Here is a 19,020-nt window from a genome sequence, read left to right as displayed (position 1 = left end):
GATGAAAATATTTCAAATGGTATATAAAACCAGCACATGGACCCCATGATTGCATTAATGTACACAGCTATGATTTAATTTTAAAAAATTATTGCTTTTTTATTTTTTAAATGATTATTTTTTAAAGGTACGATTTAGTAATATTCCTCTAACCCAGTGGTTTCTAACCACTTTGTGTCTCCAAGTTTTTGAGGATCTAAACCAGCCCACAGACTCTTTTTCATAACAATACACAAATCACAAACTCTGGCATAGAGAGAGGATGGACCTTCTCTAGGTCATCAGTGACCCCGGACACACACTTGGGCCCTGGGTTAAGAGGTGCTCTTTCTTACCCCAAAATGTCATAAACTAAACATATCATTCACCCAAGATGATGCCCAAGGAAATAGTTAAGTATATTTGTTGTTCAAAATCTATTGTTATAATACCCAAAAAGAGCTTCATTTTTATTTTCTTTAAATACACGCATCACTGCTGTTACCAAATAAGCGTCTACCTTCCTTTAAATGACCTAAAAAGCAACATGCCCTGACCACTGACTACCACGTGCCATCCTGACCACACAGTGAGAGCATCACCCCTGACCACTGACTGCCACGTGCCATCCTGACCATACACTGAGGGCATCACCCCTGACCACTGACTGACAGGTGCCATCCTGAACACACAGTGAGAGCATCACCCCTGACCACTGACTGGCATGTGCCATCCTAACCATACAGTGAGGGCATCACCCCTGACCACTGACTGCCACGTGTCATCCTGACCACACAGTGAGGGCATCACCCCTGACCACTGACTGACACCTGCCATTCTAACCACACAGTGAGAGTATCACCCCTGACCACTGACTGACACGTGCCATCCTGAACACACAGTGAGGGCATCACCCCTGACCACTGACTGACACGTGCCATCCTGACAACACAGTGAGGGCATCACCCCTGACCACTGACTACCACGTGCCATCCTGACCACACAGTGAGGGCATCACCCCTGACCACTGACTGACACATGCCATCCTAACAACACAGTGAGAGCATCACCCCAACCACTGACTGACACGTGCCATCCTAATCATACACTGAGGGCATCACCCCTGACCACTGACTACCGAGTGTCATCCTGACCACACAGTGAGGGCATCACCCCTGACCACTGACTGACACGTGCCATCCTAACCACACAGTGAGAGCATCACCCCTGACCACTGACTGGCACGTGCCATCCTGACCACACAGTGAGGGCATCACCCCTGACTACTGACTGGCACGTGCCATCCTGACAACACAGTGAGGGCATCACCCCTGACCACTGACTGGCACGTGCCATCCTGACCACACAGTGAGAGCATCACCCCTGACCACTGACTGGCACGTGCCATCCTGACCACACAGTGAGGGCATCACACCTGACCACTGACTGGCACGTGCCATCCTGACCACACAGTGATGGCATCACACCTGACCACTGACTGGCACATGCCATCCTGACCACACAGTGAGGGCATCACCCCTGACCACTGACTGGCACGTGCCATCCTGACCACACAGTGATGGCATCACACCTGACCACTGACTGGCACGTGCCATCCTGACCACACAGTGAGGGCATCACCCCTGACCACTGACTACCACGTGCCATCCTGACCACACAGTTAGGGCATCACCCCTGACCACTGACTGCCACGTGCCATCCTGACCACACAGTGAGGGCATCACCCCTGACCACTGACTACCGCGTGTCATCCTGACCACACAGTGAGGGCATCACACCTGACCACTGACTGGCATGTGCCATCCTGACCACACAGTGAGGGCATCACCCCTGACCACTGACTATGGCATGTCATCCTGACCACACAGTGAGAGCATCACCCCTGACTACTGACTACCGCATGTCATCTTGACCACACAGTGAGGGCATCACCCCTGACCACTGACTGGCACGTGCCATCCTGACCACACAGTGAGGGCATCACACCTGACCACTGACTGGCATGTGCCATCATGACCACACAGTGAGGGCATCACACCTGACCACTGACTGGCACGTGCCATCCTGACCACACAGTGAGGGCATCACACCTGACCACTGACTGGCATGTGCCATCCTGACCACACAGTGAGGGCATCACACCTGACCACTGACTGACATGTGCCACCCTGACCACATAGAGCATCACACATGACTACTGACTGGCACTTGCCGGCCTAACCACACAGTGAGTTCTAGCCTAGAAGTTTCACCACAAGAAAGAAACTCTGAGCTTGTTACAGTCCTAGGGGTCCATGCATAACCTTTTCCCTGTGGATCATGATATGCACAAGACAATAATGGCCACATCCAGGGAACAGAATGCTTGGAGACCATACAACTGCTGAAATCCTGGTTCTCACCAGCCCCTGCCCAGCACCCTGGTTGGTTTGCACCACCAGCATGTTTTGATGTCTGCCACCAGTCCTGAGCTTTCATTGTCAATTATTTCTCTCTCTCCTGGTAACTGAAGCCAACTACAAAAAACCCTGAGCCATCAAAAATGTGTTCTAAGAGGCTGAGTACAGCAGCTCTCGCCTGTAATCCCAGCACTCTGGGAGGCCGAAGCAGGTGGATTGCTTGAACTCAGGACTTCAAGACCAGCCTGAGAAAGAGTGAAACCCTGTCTCTAGTAAAAGTAAACTAAACTAATTACTCAAGAGGATTGCTTGAGCCCATATATTTGAGGTTGCTGTGAGCTATGACACCAAGGCGCTCTGACCTGGGGTAATAGAGTGAGACTCTGTCTCAAAAAAAATAATAATAATAAAATGTGTTCTGATAATTACAATAAAAATGCCCACTGAGATAAAATGAGTGGTACCACTAACAACTGCAAAACAAACCAATGATTGATACTTAGAATATCTCTAAATATCATTTGGAAATCATACAGTTTGAAACATATTGAAAATGCTAATCTAGGATGCTACATTACCTGTTTCACTAGCCTTTTTCCTGGTTTCTTTTTCTCTTTGCTATAATTATATCACTTTCATGCACAACTGTCTGTCTACTCATGCACGTATATCCATTCTTTTTTTTTTATTAGTATTAGATCATAGCTGTGTACATTAATGCGATCATGGGGCACCATGCACTGGTTTTCTAAACAGTTCGACACACGTACATCCATTCTTATCTCTAGCTGTGACCTTTACCAGAACCAAGGCCCAGAACACAAACAAAACTTCTAAGAAGGAAGGAAATAATGGAGTCAAAAAAGAAGACAAGGACACACCTGAAGTTAAGGGGCCCATTGTGACATTTGACCAGACACCCAGGTGTCGACAGCTGGGCACTAAAGAGGAGCTACTGAGTCCTTGGTGAGGGTTCTACTGGCTGGGAGGTCAAAGTTCCAGACCACGGATCCCACCATTAGATTCCCGAATGAGGCTGAGCAGCCCATATAAATGTCCACAGTGGAAGCCACCAGCCACGTGTGGTTATCCAGCACTTAGAATGTGGCTAGTCTGAATTGAGATGTGCTGTGCCATACAACATACTCCAGACCATGAAGAATTATTACAGAGAAAATGAAATATCTCATTGATAATTATTACACAGATACATGTGGAGATGGATAATGCTTGGGATACGCCAGGTTGAAGAAAACATGAAAATTAATTTCATCTATTTTTACTTCTATTAGTTTAGATACTAGAAAATTTTATATTGCATATGTAGTGCACTTCTTGGGAACACTGCAGGCTCTAGACCTCAGTTTTTTGTTTTTTTTTTTATTGTTGGGGATTCATTGAGGGTACAATAAGTAGACCTCAGTTTTTTTAACCACTATTTGGATGAGGGCATTACGTGCTGAGGACTGGATTAGATCCTTATGTGCCAAGCAGCCGAGATACCAAGTTGATCAACATAAATGTCACTGCCTTCACCAGGAGGGAGCAAAGGAAGGGAGAATAGACAGAGAAAGACCAACAGACGGTAATAACTGGGTTAAATACCATGGAAGCACCATGAGATGGGGAGACACTGACAACTCTGGAAACCAGGGCAGGAAGGAGGGCCCTTGACAGGACGGTGGGGCCTTGACAGGTCGGTGGGGCCTTGGCAGGAAGGAGGGGCCTTGGCAGGAAGGAGGGGCCTTGGCAGGTTGCCCTGGGGCTTGGCAGGAAGGAGGGGCCTTGGCAGGCTTCCCTGGGGCTTGGCCACCATTCCCTATGGTCCTCTTGCTGGGAGTTTCCCTTCCTCTGAGATGTGACAGTGCACAGTCTCACAGCTGTGCACCTGATCTCATGTGTCATTAATTATCTTTTATCTGCACAAATAAATCATGAACTGTTGAGAGAAAAGATGCTTATGTTTTGTTACCCCAATATCACTTAACATAGAGTAAGACTTCAGAAAATATCTGATACCTAATGCATCTTTTGCAGAACAAATGTCTAACATGAATCTGAGAATGTGCTTTCCTACCCACCCACTTCCTACACACACACACCCCAAAGTAGGTGAAAGATGAACTAGTGATAGTCACTGACAGAAAGAAATTATCATGAAGAGGGCCAGGCGCAGTGCCTCATACCTGTAATCCCAGTACTCTGGGAGGCAAAGGTAACAGGGTTGCTCAAAGCCAGGAGTTCAAGAGCAGCCTGAGCAAGGACAAGACTCCACTTCTACAAAAAACAGAAAAACCCTTTTCTGGGAGTTGGGGTGGATGCATGTCATACCAGCTCCTTGGGAGGCAGAGGCAGAAGGATTGATAAGCCCAGGAGTCTTGAGATTGCAGTGAGTTATGATACTGCCACTGCACTCCAGCCTAAGGGACAGAGCAAGATGCTATCTTCAAAAAAATTAAAAATGAAAAAAGGAACATAAAGAAATGAATTCAAAGATAGAAGATGGGACACTTTCTAACAAGGAAATACATGAAAACAATCTATGAATCCAAGCATTATTAATTAAATACTGGCAGAAAGTACCATTAAGAAATGAAATGACCACTCCATAAGAGCTGCGCCACAACCCCCGACCCATGACCCACACACACTCGGCCTCCGCATGCCCTGACCAGGAACTGTGGGAGCCGCACAACCCTGCGTCCTCCCTCCTGTACCCTCCCTGCCTCCAAGCCAGCCCGCTCATCTGGCCAGGGACTCTGGTAGCCCCATGACCTCTGTAGCCCTCCCTGCCTCTGCGCAGAGCCCTTCTCCTGGCCAGAGACTGCTGGAGCCTTGTGCTCTCTGTGTTAAAGTCACTGGGCACCAGGTACTCCCAGAACCGTGCACACCACCTCCTGCCCTGTTGCTGGATCCAGGTGTGTCACACTTCAGAGCTGATTCCACAACCAGAACTCCCTGGCTGGGGCAGCCCCAGAGGAACTACACAGGGTCACTCCCTACAAAGATCCAGCAACAATAGAGTGATCCCACTGGGATCGAATCTTAGAGAGACACCTCCCCAACTCTGAGGATGGCCAGAGGCAATGGTGAAAAACAATCATGAGATGAAATCAACAGAAAAACGCTTGCAATATGAATAATCAGAGTAGATCAACTCCCACAAGGATCAATGGGGCAGACACAGCACAAGATGCCCATGCACAAACAAATAGCTGAGATGTCAGAAATCGAATTCAGAATCTGGATAGCAAATAAGATTGAATTAGAATTCCAAGTAGTAACCCAAAAGATATCTCAAGAATTCAACAAATTCAAAGACCAAATGACCAAAGATTTTGACACAACGAGACAAGAAGTTGCAGCACTCAAAGATCTGAGAAACACAGTAGAATCCCTCAGTAACAGAATGGAGCAAGCAGAAGAAAGGATTTCTGACATTGAAGACAAAGCTTTCGAACGCTCCCAAACTCTCAAAGAGGAAGAGAAATGGAGGGCAAAAACAGATCACTCTCTCAGAGAGCTCTGGAACAACTCAAAGACAACCAATATTCGTCTTCTAGGGATCCCCAAAAGCGACAAAGTGGCTTCACAAGGCACAGAGTCTCTTCTCCGTGAGATTATGAAGAAGAACTTTCTAGACAGGCCAAGAGATTCTGAAATTCAGATAGCAAGACATTTCAGAACTCCAGCACGACTCAACCTGAATAAGACATCCCCCAGACACATCATAATCAATTTCACTAAAGTTAATATGAAGGAGAAAATTCTGAAAGCAGCCAGATGAAAGAAAACCATCACCTACAAGGGCAAGAATATTAGAATAACTGATACTAGAATAACATCAGATCTCTCTGATGAAACCTTTCAAGCTAGAAGAGATGGTCATCGACTTTTAATCTCCTAAAACAAAATAACTTTCAACCCAGGATCCTGTACCCAGCTAAACTGAGTTTCATTTATGACGGAGAAATTAAATACTTCAATGACATTCACATGTTGAAGAAATTTGCCACAACTAAACCAGCTCTCCAGGATATTCTCAGACCTATCCTCCATAAAGACCAGCGTAATCCTCCACCACAAAAGTAAACCCACCCAGAAAATTTTGATCAAATTCCAACTTCCACAGTTGCAAAAGGATTAAAAATGTCCACCGGACTCTCGAAAGGCTTATCAATATTTTCAATTAATTTGAACGGATTAAATTGTCCTCTAAAGAGGCACAGGTTGGCTGACTGGATACAAAAACTCAAGCCAGATATCTGCTGCATACAAGAATTGCATCTTAAATTAAAAGACAAATATAGACTCAAGGTGAAGGGATGGCCATCTATACTCTGGGCAAATGGAAAGCAGAAAAAAGCAGGCGTTGCAATCCTATTCACAGATGTAATAGGCTTTAAACCAAACAAAATAAGGAAGGATAAGGATGGACACTTCATATTTGTTAAAGGTAATACTCAATATGAGATTTCAATTATTAATATTTATGCACCCAACCAGAACGCACCTCAATTTATAAGAGAAACTCCAACAGACATGAGCAACTTTCCTCCAGTTCCATAGTAGTTGGAGATTGTAAAACCCCTTTAGCAGTGCTGGATAGATCCTCCAAAAAGAAGCTAAGCAAAGAAATTTTAGAATTAAACTTAACCATTCAACATCGGGACATAACAGACATCTACAGAACATTTCATCTCAACAAAATGGAATACACATTCTTCTCATCAGCCCATGGAACATACTCCAAAATCGACCACATCCTAGGCCACAAATCTAACCTCAGCAAATTTAAAAAAATAGAAATCATTCCTTGCATCTTCTCAGACCATCAGGGAATAAAAGTTGAACTCAATAACAACAGGAACCTGCATACCCATACAAAAACATGGAAGCTAAACAACCTTATGCTGAAGGATAGATGGGTTATAGACCAGATTAAGAAGGAAATCACTGGCGGCACCTGTGGCTCAGTCGGTAAGGCACCAGCCCCATATACCGAGGGTGGCAGGTTCAAACCCAGCCCCGGCCAAACTGCAACCAAAAAATAGCCGGGCATTGTAGCAGGTGCCTGTAGTCCCAGCTACTTGGGAGGCTGAGGCAAGAGAATCGCTTAAGCCCAGGAGTTGGAGGTTGCTGTGCGCTGTGTGAGGCCACGGCACTCTACCGAGGGCCATAAAGTGAGACTCTGTCTCTACAAAAAAAAAAAAAGAAGGAAATCAAATTTTTGGAACAAAACAACAATCAAGACACAAATTACCAGAACCTCTGGGACATTACAAAGGTAGTCCTAAGAGGGAAATTTATAGCACTGCAAGACTTCCTCAAGAAAATGGAAAGAGAGGAAGTTAATAACTTAATGGGACATCTCAAGCAACAGGAGAAGGAAGAACACTCCAACCCCAAACCCAGCAGAAGAAAAAAAATAACCAAAATCAGAGCAGAACTAAATGAAATTGAAAACAAAAGAATTATACAACAGATCAATAAATTCAAAAGTTGATTTTTTTAAAAGATCAATAAAATAGATAAACCTTTGGCCAACCTAACCAGGAAAAAAAGAGTAAAATCTCAGTTTCATCAGAAATGGTAACAATGAAATAACAACAGACCCCTTAGAAATTCAAAAAATCCTTAACAAATACTACAAGAAACTCTACTCTCAGAAATATGAAAATCTGAAAGAAATCGACCAATACCTTGAAGTACGCCACCTGCCAAGACTTAGCCAGAATGAAGTGGAAATGTTGAACAGGCCTATATCAAGTTCTGAAATAGCATCAACTATACAAAATCTCCCTAAAAAGAAAAGCCCAGGACCAGATGGCTTTACATCAGAATTCTACCAAATCTTTAAAGAAGAACTAGTACCTATATTACTAAACCTCTTCCAAAATATAGAAAAAGGACTATTACCCAACACATTCTATGAAGCAAACATCACCTTGATCCCCAAACCAGGGAAAAACCCAACAAGAAAAGAAAATTATAGACCAATATCACTAATGAATATTGATGCTAAAATACTCAATAAGATCCTAACAAACAGAATCCAACAACACATCAAAAAAATTGTACACCATGACAAAGTGGGATTTATCCCAGGGTCTCAAGGCTGGTTCAATATACATAAATCTATAAATGTAATTCAGCACATAAACAAACTAAAAAATAAGGACCATATGTTTCTTTCAATTGATGCAGAAAAAGCTTTTGATAATATCTAGCATCCCTTCATGATCAGAACACTTAAGAAAATTGCTATAGAAGGGATATTTCTTAAACTAACAGAGGCCATCTACAGCAAACCTACAGCCAATATCGTACTGAATGGAGTTAAATTGAAATCATTTCCACTTAGATCAGGAACCAGCCAAGGTTGCCCATTGTCTCCATTGCTCTTTAACATTGTAATGGAAGTTTTAGCCATTGCAATTAGGGAAGAAAAGGTGATCAAGGGTATCCACATAGGGTCAGAAGAGATCAAACTTTCACTCTTCGCAGATGATATGATCGTATATCTGGAAAACACGAGGGACTCTACTACAAAACTTTTAGAAGTGATGAAGGAATACAGCAATGTCTCAGGCTACAAAATCAACACCCATAAATCTGTAGCCTTTATATATACAAACAATAACTAAGCCGGAAAAACAGTCAAGGACTCTATTCCTTTCACAGTAGTGCCAAAGAAGATGAAATATTTGGGAGTATACCTAACAAAGGATGTGAAAGATCTCTATAAAGAGAACTATGAAACTTTAAGAAAAGAAATAGCTGAAGATGTTAACAAATGGAAAAACATACCATGCTCATGGCTGGGAAGAATCAACACTGTTAAAATGTCCATACTACCCAAAGCAATATATAATTTAAATGCAATTCCTATTAAAGCTCCATTGTCATGTTTTAAAGATCTTGAAAAAATAATACTTCGTTTTATATGGAATCAGAAAAAACCTCGAATAGGCAAAACATTACTCAGCAAAAAAACACAGCAGGAGGAATTATGCTACCAGACCTCAGACTGTACTATAAATCGATAGTGATCAAAACAGCATGGTATTGGCACAAAAACAGAGAAGTAGATGTCTAGAACAGAATAGAGAACCAAGAGATGAATCCAGCTACTTACTGTTATTTGATCTTTGACAAGCCAATTAAAAACATTCAGTGGGGAAAAGATTCCCTATTTAACAAATGGTGCTGGGTGAACTGGCTGGCAACCTGTAGAAGATTGAAACTGGACCCACACTTTTCACCATTAACTAAAATAAACTCTCACTGGATAAAAGATTTAAATTTAAGATATGAAACTATAAAAATACTTCAAGAAAGTTCAGGGAAAACTCTTGAAGGAATCAGCCTGGGTGAATATTTTATGAGGAGGACTCCCCAGGCAATTGAAGCAGTGTCAAAAATACACTACTGGGACCTGATCAAACTAAAAAGCCTCTGCACAGCCAAGAACTTAGTAAGTAAAGCAAGCAGAAAGCCCTCAGAATGAGAGAAAATATTTGCAGGTTATACCTCTGATAAAGGTCTAATAACCAGAATCCACAGAGAACTCAAATATATTAGCAAGAAAAGAACACGTGATCCCATCTTAGGGTGGGCAAGGGAATTGAAGAGAAACTTCTCTAAAGACAGACGCACAATCTACAAGCACATGAAAAAAAGCTCATCATCCTTAATCATCAGAGAAATGCAAATCAAAACTACTTTGAGATATCACCTAACCCCAGTAAGAGTAGCTCACATAACAAAATCCCAAAACCAGAGATGTTGGCGTGGATGTGGAGGAAAGGGCACACTTCTACACTGCTGGTGGGAATGCACACTAATACGTTCCTTCTGGAAGGATGTTTGGAGAACACTTAGAGACCTAAAAATAGACCTGCCATTTGATCCTATAATTCCTTTACTAGGTTTATACCCAGAAGACCAAAAATCACAATATAACAAAGACATCTGTACCAGAATGTTTATTGCAGCCCAATTCATAATTGCTAAGTCATGGAAGAAGCCCAAGTGCCCATCGACCCACGAATGGACTAGCAAATTGTGGTACATGTATACCATGGAATATTATGCAGCCTTAAATAAAGATGGAGACTTTACCTCTTTCATGTTTACATGGATGGAGCTGGAGCATATTCTTCTTAGCAAAGTACCTCAGGAATGGAAGAAAAAGTATCCAATGTACTCAGCCCTACTATAAAGCTAAATTATAGCTTTCACATGAAGACTATAACCCAACTATAGCACAAGACTATGAGGAAAGGGCCAAGGAAGGGGAAGGGAGGGGGGAGGTTAGGGTGGAGGGAGGGCAATGGGTGGGGCCACACCTACGATACATCTTAGAATGGGTACCGGCAAAACTTACTAAAGGCAGAATACAAATGTCTACATACAATAACTAAGAAAATGCCATGAAGTCTACGTTGAACAGTTTGATGAGAATATTTCAGATTGTATATGAAACCAGCACATTGTACCCCTTGATTGCACTAAGGTACACAGCTATGATTTAACAATAAAAAAAAAAAGAAAAAAATGAAATGACCAAGTAATGATCACGAATGTGATGATCCCCCGTACACATAAAGCATTGATTCTCAAATATGTATCAAATACAACTCACGGGTAGTTTCTTGAGCAGTCACTGGAGGGGACTCGCCTTCATCATACACTGCGGAAACACTGACCGTGTACAAGGTTTGTGACAACAGATCTTTGAGAGAGGTGCTTGTCCGTGATCTGTCCACGTCTACCTATAATAACAGCAGAGCAGTGGAACCACTTTTACAAAGGGTTTAATTGTGATATCTCTCTGTTGTTAGCTGTATCTCTAAGCATATGGACATAAAAATTGTAGTAAGATAAAAAAGCAGGTTTTCCAATTTGCATAAGAATCCAGAAACTGGGCAAGTTCAAATGTTTCCAGAATGGAAGAAAATGTATGTACTATGGCAGTACCTGTGACAATCGTCTAGCCAATAATGACTGCCTATGGATTCAAACTTAACCATTCTTCACCTGTTGCACTTTGCTTTCTTTCTTTCAGAAACATTCTCTTGTGCATGGCAGTATTTCATTTCCTATGTATAAGAATCTTGTGCATCTTGGGAGAATCACCAGCCATTGTACACCCTTTTAGACGGGAATGCGGAATGAAGTAAATGTGTGCCTATGTGCCAATGAGCTTTCGTGGACTCCACACGTGACCAGCAGAATCAGCAACTTAGAACTTCTATGTTCCAAAAATGCCTCTCTGATGAAAATTCTCTCTTAAGCACATGCAAGTTTTAAATTCGTTCACCTGTGAAACCTTGTTAATTTGTTCCCACTTTGAATCAGGACGTCATGGAAACAGCTCTTTTATGCTTCAACATCATCTCAAAAATGTTTGCTTTTGAAGGGCCACCCTCTGACAACATATCCCTCCATTCTCTCTGTCCTGCTCAACTGTCTTATCTTCCCATTATCTGCCAATTCCCCCCACCTCGTTCTTTCCTGCATCCTCCTGTTATTTTTTATTTTTAGAAACATAATGACATTTTTTAGTAATTCATACAATGGGGTGCACCATATGAGGCAATTGAATGGCAAGGAAATACCATTTAGAGTCTGTAACTCTTTATCTATTAAGAGATGATGTTTGGGAAACTAATATCACACAGGAAACATTTTTAAACTAAATAAGAAACAGTCCAATATATTATTGATTTTCAAAAGTGCTTAATATCACAAGTTTTCAACACCAGGTTAATAAAGTGACGTGTTCAACAACACACGCCATCATCTGTACTTGACAAAGTTCTTTTGGTAAACCCACTAAGAAAACAAGTATTTTCATATCCATTCTAAACCTACCTCTTTGACATCCTCTTCTGGTGTTTTATACCGAACGATGTATTTACGCACTTTCCCGGGCACGGGTTCCCAAAAGACACTCATGGTGCTGTGAGTCACGTCTCTGAGTTTGAGATCCTGAGGTCTGGGCAAAGGCACTAGAGAAGCAGGAGATATTAGATCCAGATGCGGTTCTCAACCACAAAGCCCTAGAGCATCCACACAAGCTTTTAAGAAGTTCTTTGGAGAAATCTTAAAAATGTACAGCAAAATGACTGGGGGAAAAAAATGATTATGGTGATAAAAGTACCGTGATTCTATCATATAGAGCTAAATTCTTCCTACGGAGCTTTGAAAAAAGTAGTATATATTTAATTTTTTATCACACTTGCTAACATGCATTTATACGTTAATCTTCTTCCATGGTATTTAAATTAGCTTTTACTGGTTGCTCAGTCATAATAAATCATAATTCATCATAAATGTATAGCTCATGTTTCTTTATCAGATATTTAAATCAGTTCAGCTAGAAAACAACATTCCTAAAGTTATGCTAAGAATGTGAATTAAAAAATGCTTGCAGGTGGGCAGCTCCTATGGCTCAAGGAGTAGGGTGCTGGCCCCATATACCGGAGGTGGTGGGTTCAAAACCAGCCCCGGCAAAAAAATAAAAATAAAAATAAAAATAAATGCTTGCAGGAGTGAAGACTAAAGATGGGCCAAAATTAAGTATCCAATAAGCTTAAAAGAAAACCCACAGAGGCCTAAATGGCTAGAAGAAAACCCAAACAATAAATTTTTACCAGGTCTAACGCAACTTCACCTCAAAAGGGGAGGAGGCTGATAATGAGCAGAGATTTCTCTCTCTGTGTGAGGCCCATCTCCCTCTTTCTAGCTGCCCGTCTGACTCCTCCGCTCTGTCTGTCATTCTGACTCTGCGCATCTCTGTTCCTGAATCCCTACCTCCATCTCCACGTCCCCGCACTTGCGTTTCTTCACTGCGCCGTCTCTCAGCCTCCCTCCCTCTGCCCTCCCTGCCTCCTCTGTTGCAGCCCAGCGTCCCACTGTGACTCTGGCTCTTCTTTCTCGGCACTCTCAAAACTCACGTCCCCATCCCTGTCTCACTCCTCCCCTCCTTCCATCGGCCACTACCCTATTGCCACAAAAACACCAGCTCTAGACAGGATCTAACATACAAAAGATGACTTCAAAATATCTGTTTTCAATGAACTTATACTAATCCACCCTGCGGGGGCTCTTTCTCTTCTCCACCTCATCTCTTCAGTCCCTTGAAAGTCCTTCTAACTTCTTACTTTCCATAGAAATATGGGCTGAGAGTCATCAAATTTAAGCCAAGTCATCCATCCCAGCTCATCCACCTCTCCAAGCATGAAACAACATACCAGCTGGGTAAAGCAAGGGTGCTAAGGGCAATCTTTGTCACTTTTCAAGAAAAAGCACCCAAATGCTTAGTGAAAGAAGCTGGAAGTACAAAAGTTTGGGCAGATTACACGAGAGAAAGGCAAGTCCTGAAGGGGCCACACGCTCTACTCTGCCCTGAGTTATTCTGCAGTATATTCCCAACACCTAGCCCAGTGATGTGTTTTCACTGATTAATTCATTAATCAGTTAGTGAATTGATTAACTGATAATTGATTGATTAATCAGTTAATAAATTAATTCAGTGAAGTAAAACATACTTATTCATGTATACCATAGACTTTCTATTTCAATAAGAACTTGGGACAGCTTGATCTTAATCCCAGCATTTTCCTCTAAAACTGTCTTCACTCAACATTCCCATTCTTACCAGTGGTATATACCATATTTCACAGATCGACAACAACATCCGTGCTAAGAGGTACTATTACTTTATATTCTATGTCCCGATTGACACCTGACCAAGAGCCACAGCAAGACACCATTCATTATAAGATAAACCCCTATACTGGGCATGTTAAATGTGAAAAAGAAAAGAATATACATCTTAAAACCACGTTAACATGCTTCCGTCAGTCCAGAATTTAAATATTTATTCACAAATTTAGTTGTCAAAAGTAATACCTCTGTAACCTACACATGAATTATCAAATTATTGATAGCATCATGAGAGAGAAATATTGTAACGAATGTTACATTTACAGCGATAAGAGGGGAAGGAAAACTAGCAGGAGCTTACAGGTGGCTTCCCGGACGGTGACAGGCTCACTAGTGAGGTCATGCAGGGCGGCCTGGACCGTGACGGCATACTCAGTGTCGGGAGACAGGTCCGTCAGTGGCACATCACTCACCTCGGGCCCCACACGCATCTGCACACAGACGTGTTAAAGGGAAACGGGGCGTTCAAATCAAACATGTCCACTGACCACAGATGGCCGAGTGAAGCCAATTTGATTAGAACACAACTTTTATTTTTCATTTACAAAAGTTCCATTTTCCTTTTCTTCAGGCTAATGTTTTCTAAAATGTGTCATAGGCCGCACACCTACTTTTCCATTTTTCTGTTATGTGTGTACAGTTATAAATTAGTTCATCGGTAATTGTCATATCCAGGGGACTGGACAGCTGTAGAGTGTCCACACAAGCTTTTAAGAAGTTCTGGGAGAAATCTTTAAAATGTACAGCAAAATAACTGGGGGGAAATGATTTATATAAAATGATTTACATAGAGACACCTCTCACCTCTTTGGGTTTTGTCGGTTCTGCAGCCTGAGTGGGTTGGTAGGACAAGAGGTAGCCAGTAGCTCCCCCTACAGGCTGCCACTGCACGCGCATGGTGGTGGGGCCCACGTCGTAAATGTTGAGGCTGACCACAGGGACTGGCACTACGGAAACATAAAAGCTGACGTAAGACTTATTCCTCTCATCCCACTTATTTTTTAAATCATCATTTCCCACTTTATTGATGACATTTGCATATGCTAAATAGAGAACGGGTTGCTGTGGGAAATCAATAAAAGTTAACATAACCCTTCCTATCCACACCCAATCTCATTGTCCACTGCACATCATAATTAAGGCTGCATGTGACAAAAGCTGTGTCCTAGACGGGAAAATGTTCACATTCAGATGGCAAATGGCATTCCAGTGAGCCAATACAGAAGCCAAAATAGATGCCAACTCTTCGAGCCTTTAGTCTCCTTTTCTGAAACATCACTAAGTTGACTATTTTTATTCTTCAATCATAGAACTTCATATATAAGTAACCAACAGAGTGTTTTTTAAATCTTTCTTTCAAAAAATAAATTTTAAATGAGAATGTTACACATTAGTAACTGGAACATCAGAGGTATATGGCTTTTTGAAGGTAAATCCAGAGGCAGTGTAAGAAGTCTGCAACCCTTGTTAACACCCATATCTCTTTCAATTATTTGCTGTCCAAAAGTTGAGTGTAAAGTGGTAAGGAATTCTCACGTTAATCCTGCCGATTATGAAACGCTTCATTTCCTGGCTTCTATGGTCTAGTAAAGTGGTTCTCAACCTTCCTAATGCCACGACCCTTTAATACAGTTCCTCATGTTGTGGTGACCCCAACCATAAAATTATTTTCATTGATACTTCATAACTGTAATTTTACTACTGTTATAAGTCGTAATTTAAATATCTGATATGCGGGAGACCCACAGGTTGAGAACTGCTGGTCACGACCCACAGGTTGAGAACCGCTGGTCACGACCCACAGGTTGAGAACCGCTGGTCACGACCCACAGGTTGAGAACCACTGGTCAAGTATAAGGAGTAAAAGGGAGAGTGAAGCACTGAAGGGACAGAGCAGCAGCCAGTCAGTTCCTGCCTCTGACGGATGCGCACGGCTTCCTCTTACAGGCGGCTTCCCTTCTTCCCCCTGGAGCATTTTCCTATGGACTTGGAAACCCCACCAGGAATAAGAGCAAGGAACATCTCCCCCAAAAGCTCAAAGTCAAAGCCTTTAGAGCTTCTTTCCTAAAGGCTGGAGGCCAGAAAGAAAAAGATCTCACATGCAGCAGGGAGAGCTGGCCCTCAGCAGAGGTGGATAGATCATCTCTGCATGGCTCCTCTTCCTAATCTAGATCCACTGCCCACAGGGTACCTTTCCTCATCTTATGCTGGAAGAGCTTTGTTCTTTTATAAAATGTCACCATATAACAATCAAAGCCAGGTTTAAAGCATTATCCCTGAAAGATCTATTTGCACTTTAAGAAACTTGCTTGAGGCTCGGTGCCCATAGCACAGTGGTTACGGTGTCAGCCACATACACTGAAGGTGACAGGTTCAAACCCAGCCCAGACCTGCTAAACAACAACTACACAACTGTAACAAAAAATAGCCCAGCGTTGTGGCAGGCACCTGTAGTCCCAGCTACTTGGGAGGCTGAGGCAAGACAATCGCTTAAGCCCAAGAGTTTGAGGTTGCTGTGAGCTGTGACACCACAGCACTCTACTGAGGCGGCATAGTAAGACTCTGTCTCAAAAAAAAAAAAAAAACATAAGAAAAGAAAAAAAGAAACTTTCTTGAAAGTACAAAGGCTTATGACCCTACGATGTGAATTACTGTATTAAAAATATTTTTCCCTCCAAATTATTATCACCATGACCACATATTGCACCAGCAGCATCCCCTGATGTCAGAGCAGCCGGGAAGAGCAGAAAACCATTGAGCATTTGGGGAGCGCCTGCATGGAGAAAGCACTTGGTAAACATGTGTTGAATGAGGCCGGGCGTGGTTGGCTCATACCTGTAATCTGAGCACTCTGGGAGGCCGAGGCAGTGGATCTCCTGAGCCCAGGATTTCAAGGCTAGCCTGAGCTAGAGCAAGACCCCATCTCTACTAAAAATAGAAAAACTAGCCAGGTGTGGTGGAAGCCTGTAGTCCTGGCTACTCGGGACGCTGAAGCAGGAGGATCGCTTGAGCCCAAGAGTTTGAGGTTCTCTAAGCCGTGGTGACACAGCACTCTACCCAGGGGGACAAAGTGAGACTGTCTCAAAAAGAAACAAATGTATTGAATGGACAGTAAAGGAATGATTTTGGAAGGCTGGCAAAAACCCTACCTGGGCATTCCCTCTTATCTTAGGAAACAAAACACTGTTATTTTTTAGAAATCTGACTTACAGGTTTTCTCTGTGCCTTTCAGAGGCTCACTGTACTCGTCCTCCACCACGGAATACACATTGACAACGTAGTCGGTGTCTGGCTTCAGATCCTTCAGCACTGTGCTCCTGTCAAGTCGGCTGACATAAAACTAGGGAGAAAGAATAACCAACATGTAAAATCAGTTCCTTTTCTCCTGCTATACTTAGTAGTTTTAAAACAAAGCAGTTAACTGCAATGAGGTTAGAAATTATATTTCAATGAGGTCATTATCTTGCTTTTGGAAACTACTAGATTTTGATAAGATCTTGGACAATCCACGTAATTTATCCTCCCAGCTGTTGTTTCCTTATTTGTACAATAAGCAGGCAAATAATAGATCATCTTTAATGTTTCCCGCCAACTCTATGATTCTACCATAAACTCATGTATAAATTAAGCATCTTCTAATAAAATTTCAATAAAAAAAAATCATATTGATCTTCTGCAACTCTCAGAAACCATAAGAATTTCACCAAAGCTCTTTACCTTTCATTAAGTCCATGGGCTGCCTTGCAAAGTCATTCCTAGTTCTGGTCTGGCCTCCCTTCCTCCCTCCTGCCCCTTGCCCAACTTTATTCTCAGCACCCTCCTGTGAGGGACCCACTCGCAACATCAGGAAGGACTGGGCCGCCTACTCACTTCTTGGCGTCTTCCTCCAGAAACCGGGTAGTATTCCACCTTGTATCGGTCCACACTGTCAGAGGGAGGCGTCCAGCTCACTCTAAAAGAACGATGGGTTCGCTCAGAAATAACTAAGTTAGAAGGGGCTTCCAAGTCACCTACACATGGAAATAAAGCACAGACACTTTTTTCATTATTGCAGCAAGGTGGTGAAGTTTGAAATTAGATCAAAAGAATATTACTCTCTGCATTCAAGCTTGGACACACTTGATTTCACACACTAAGTAGCTACAGTAAATCAGTATCATGACTGAGTCACTGACTGGATGGCTTCTCTGAATGGGTGGCGGGAAGGTTCTTTAGCCTCAGGAGAGTCACACCTGACTGTCTTTCCTTAAAACTTGATCTGCCTCGTCCTTAGGAAGTTTACCAGTTTGCCAGTCACCTGGTCTCAAAACCTCTCCATATTCTTAGTAAACCTTCTCCTCTTTTTCACCTTTGTGGGTATAATCAATAAATAAGAATTTGGGTCCTGACAATTCAGCTCTGTCCTTTGTCCCAATCATTATTGACTCCATCAACTTCACTGCCCTTGTTATAATTTTGATTATACATAGTGTGCTATTTTAAATTTCCCACAGACTTTACGGCTACCCTTCATATAATCACATCTTATCTCCTTAACCAAAGGTCATGCTTTGTGAGGACAGAATCAGTTTTAATTCCCTCGCTGTAAGGGAACTGAACATGAATAAGAGAAAACTAACAACTTTATCACTTAAGCAAGAGTGAAAACAAGCATTTTATAATTTGGGAACATCCCACTACCTCTGATTGAGCTCCCTGGGTGGACGCGGGTGAAATAACTGATACATGACTGTATCTAAACAAATATTAATTCAAATAGAAATATTAAGCTCACTATGGCCAACAGGAAGACGTCCCAAATAGTAATTTAAAGAGAAAGAAATGAATCCAATTGAGTCCCTGAGTGTGATAAATCATTTTCATATAAACTCTTTTTTTTTGTGAG

The 19,020-nt window shown here is 42.4% G+C and overlaps 1 protein-coding gene across 1 annotated transcript in view; it reads right to left on the bottom strand.

The window, feature by feature from the left end:
- The window catches only part of COL12A1 (collagen type XII alpha 1 chain), a 127,064-nt gene that overhangs the window by 55,296 nt on the left and 52,748 nt on the right, over positions 1-19,020 (bottom strand). Inside the window, exons 22-27 of the mRNA XM_053602255.1 lie at positions 18,006-18,145; positions 17,346-17,475; positions 14,940-15,082; positions 14,437-14,566; positions 12,279-12,415; positions 11,047-11,176 (exon numbers count right to left, since the gene is read on the bottom strand). Of these exons, the coding sequence (XP_053458230.1) occupies positions 11,047-11,176; positions 12,279-12,415; positions 14,437-14,566; positions 14,940-15,082; positions 17,346-17,475; positions 18,006-18,145 (810 nt within the window). The remainder of the gene's footprint in view (positions 1-11,046; positions 11,177-12,278; positions 12,416-14,436; positions 14,567-14,939; positions 15,083-17,345; positions 17,476-18,005; positions 18,146-19,020) is intronic.

The sequence above is a fragment of the Nycticebus coucang genome, chromosome 9, assembly GCF_027406575.1.
Source record: "Nycticebus coucang isolate mNycCou1 chromosome 9, mNycCou1.pri, whole genome shotgun sequence".
Classification (NCBI taxonomy): domain Eukaryota; kingdom Metazoa; phylum Chordata; class Mammalia; order Primates; family Lorisidae; genus Nycticebus; species Nycticebus coucang.
The sequence above is the reverse complement of the archived record's forward strand: the minus strand, read 5'-3'. Positions and strand labels throughout refer to the sequence as shown.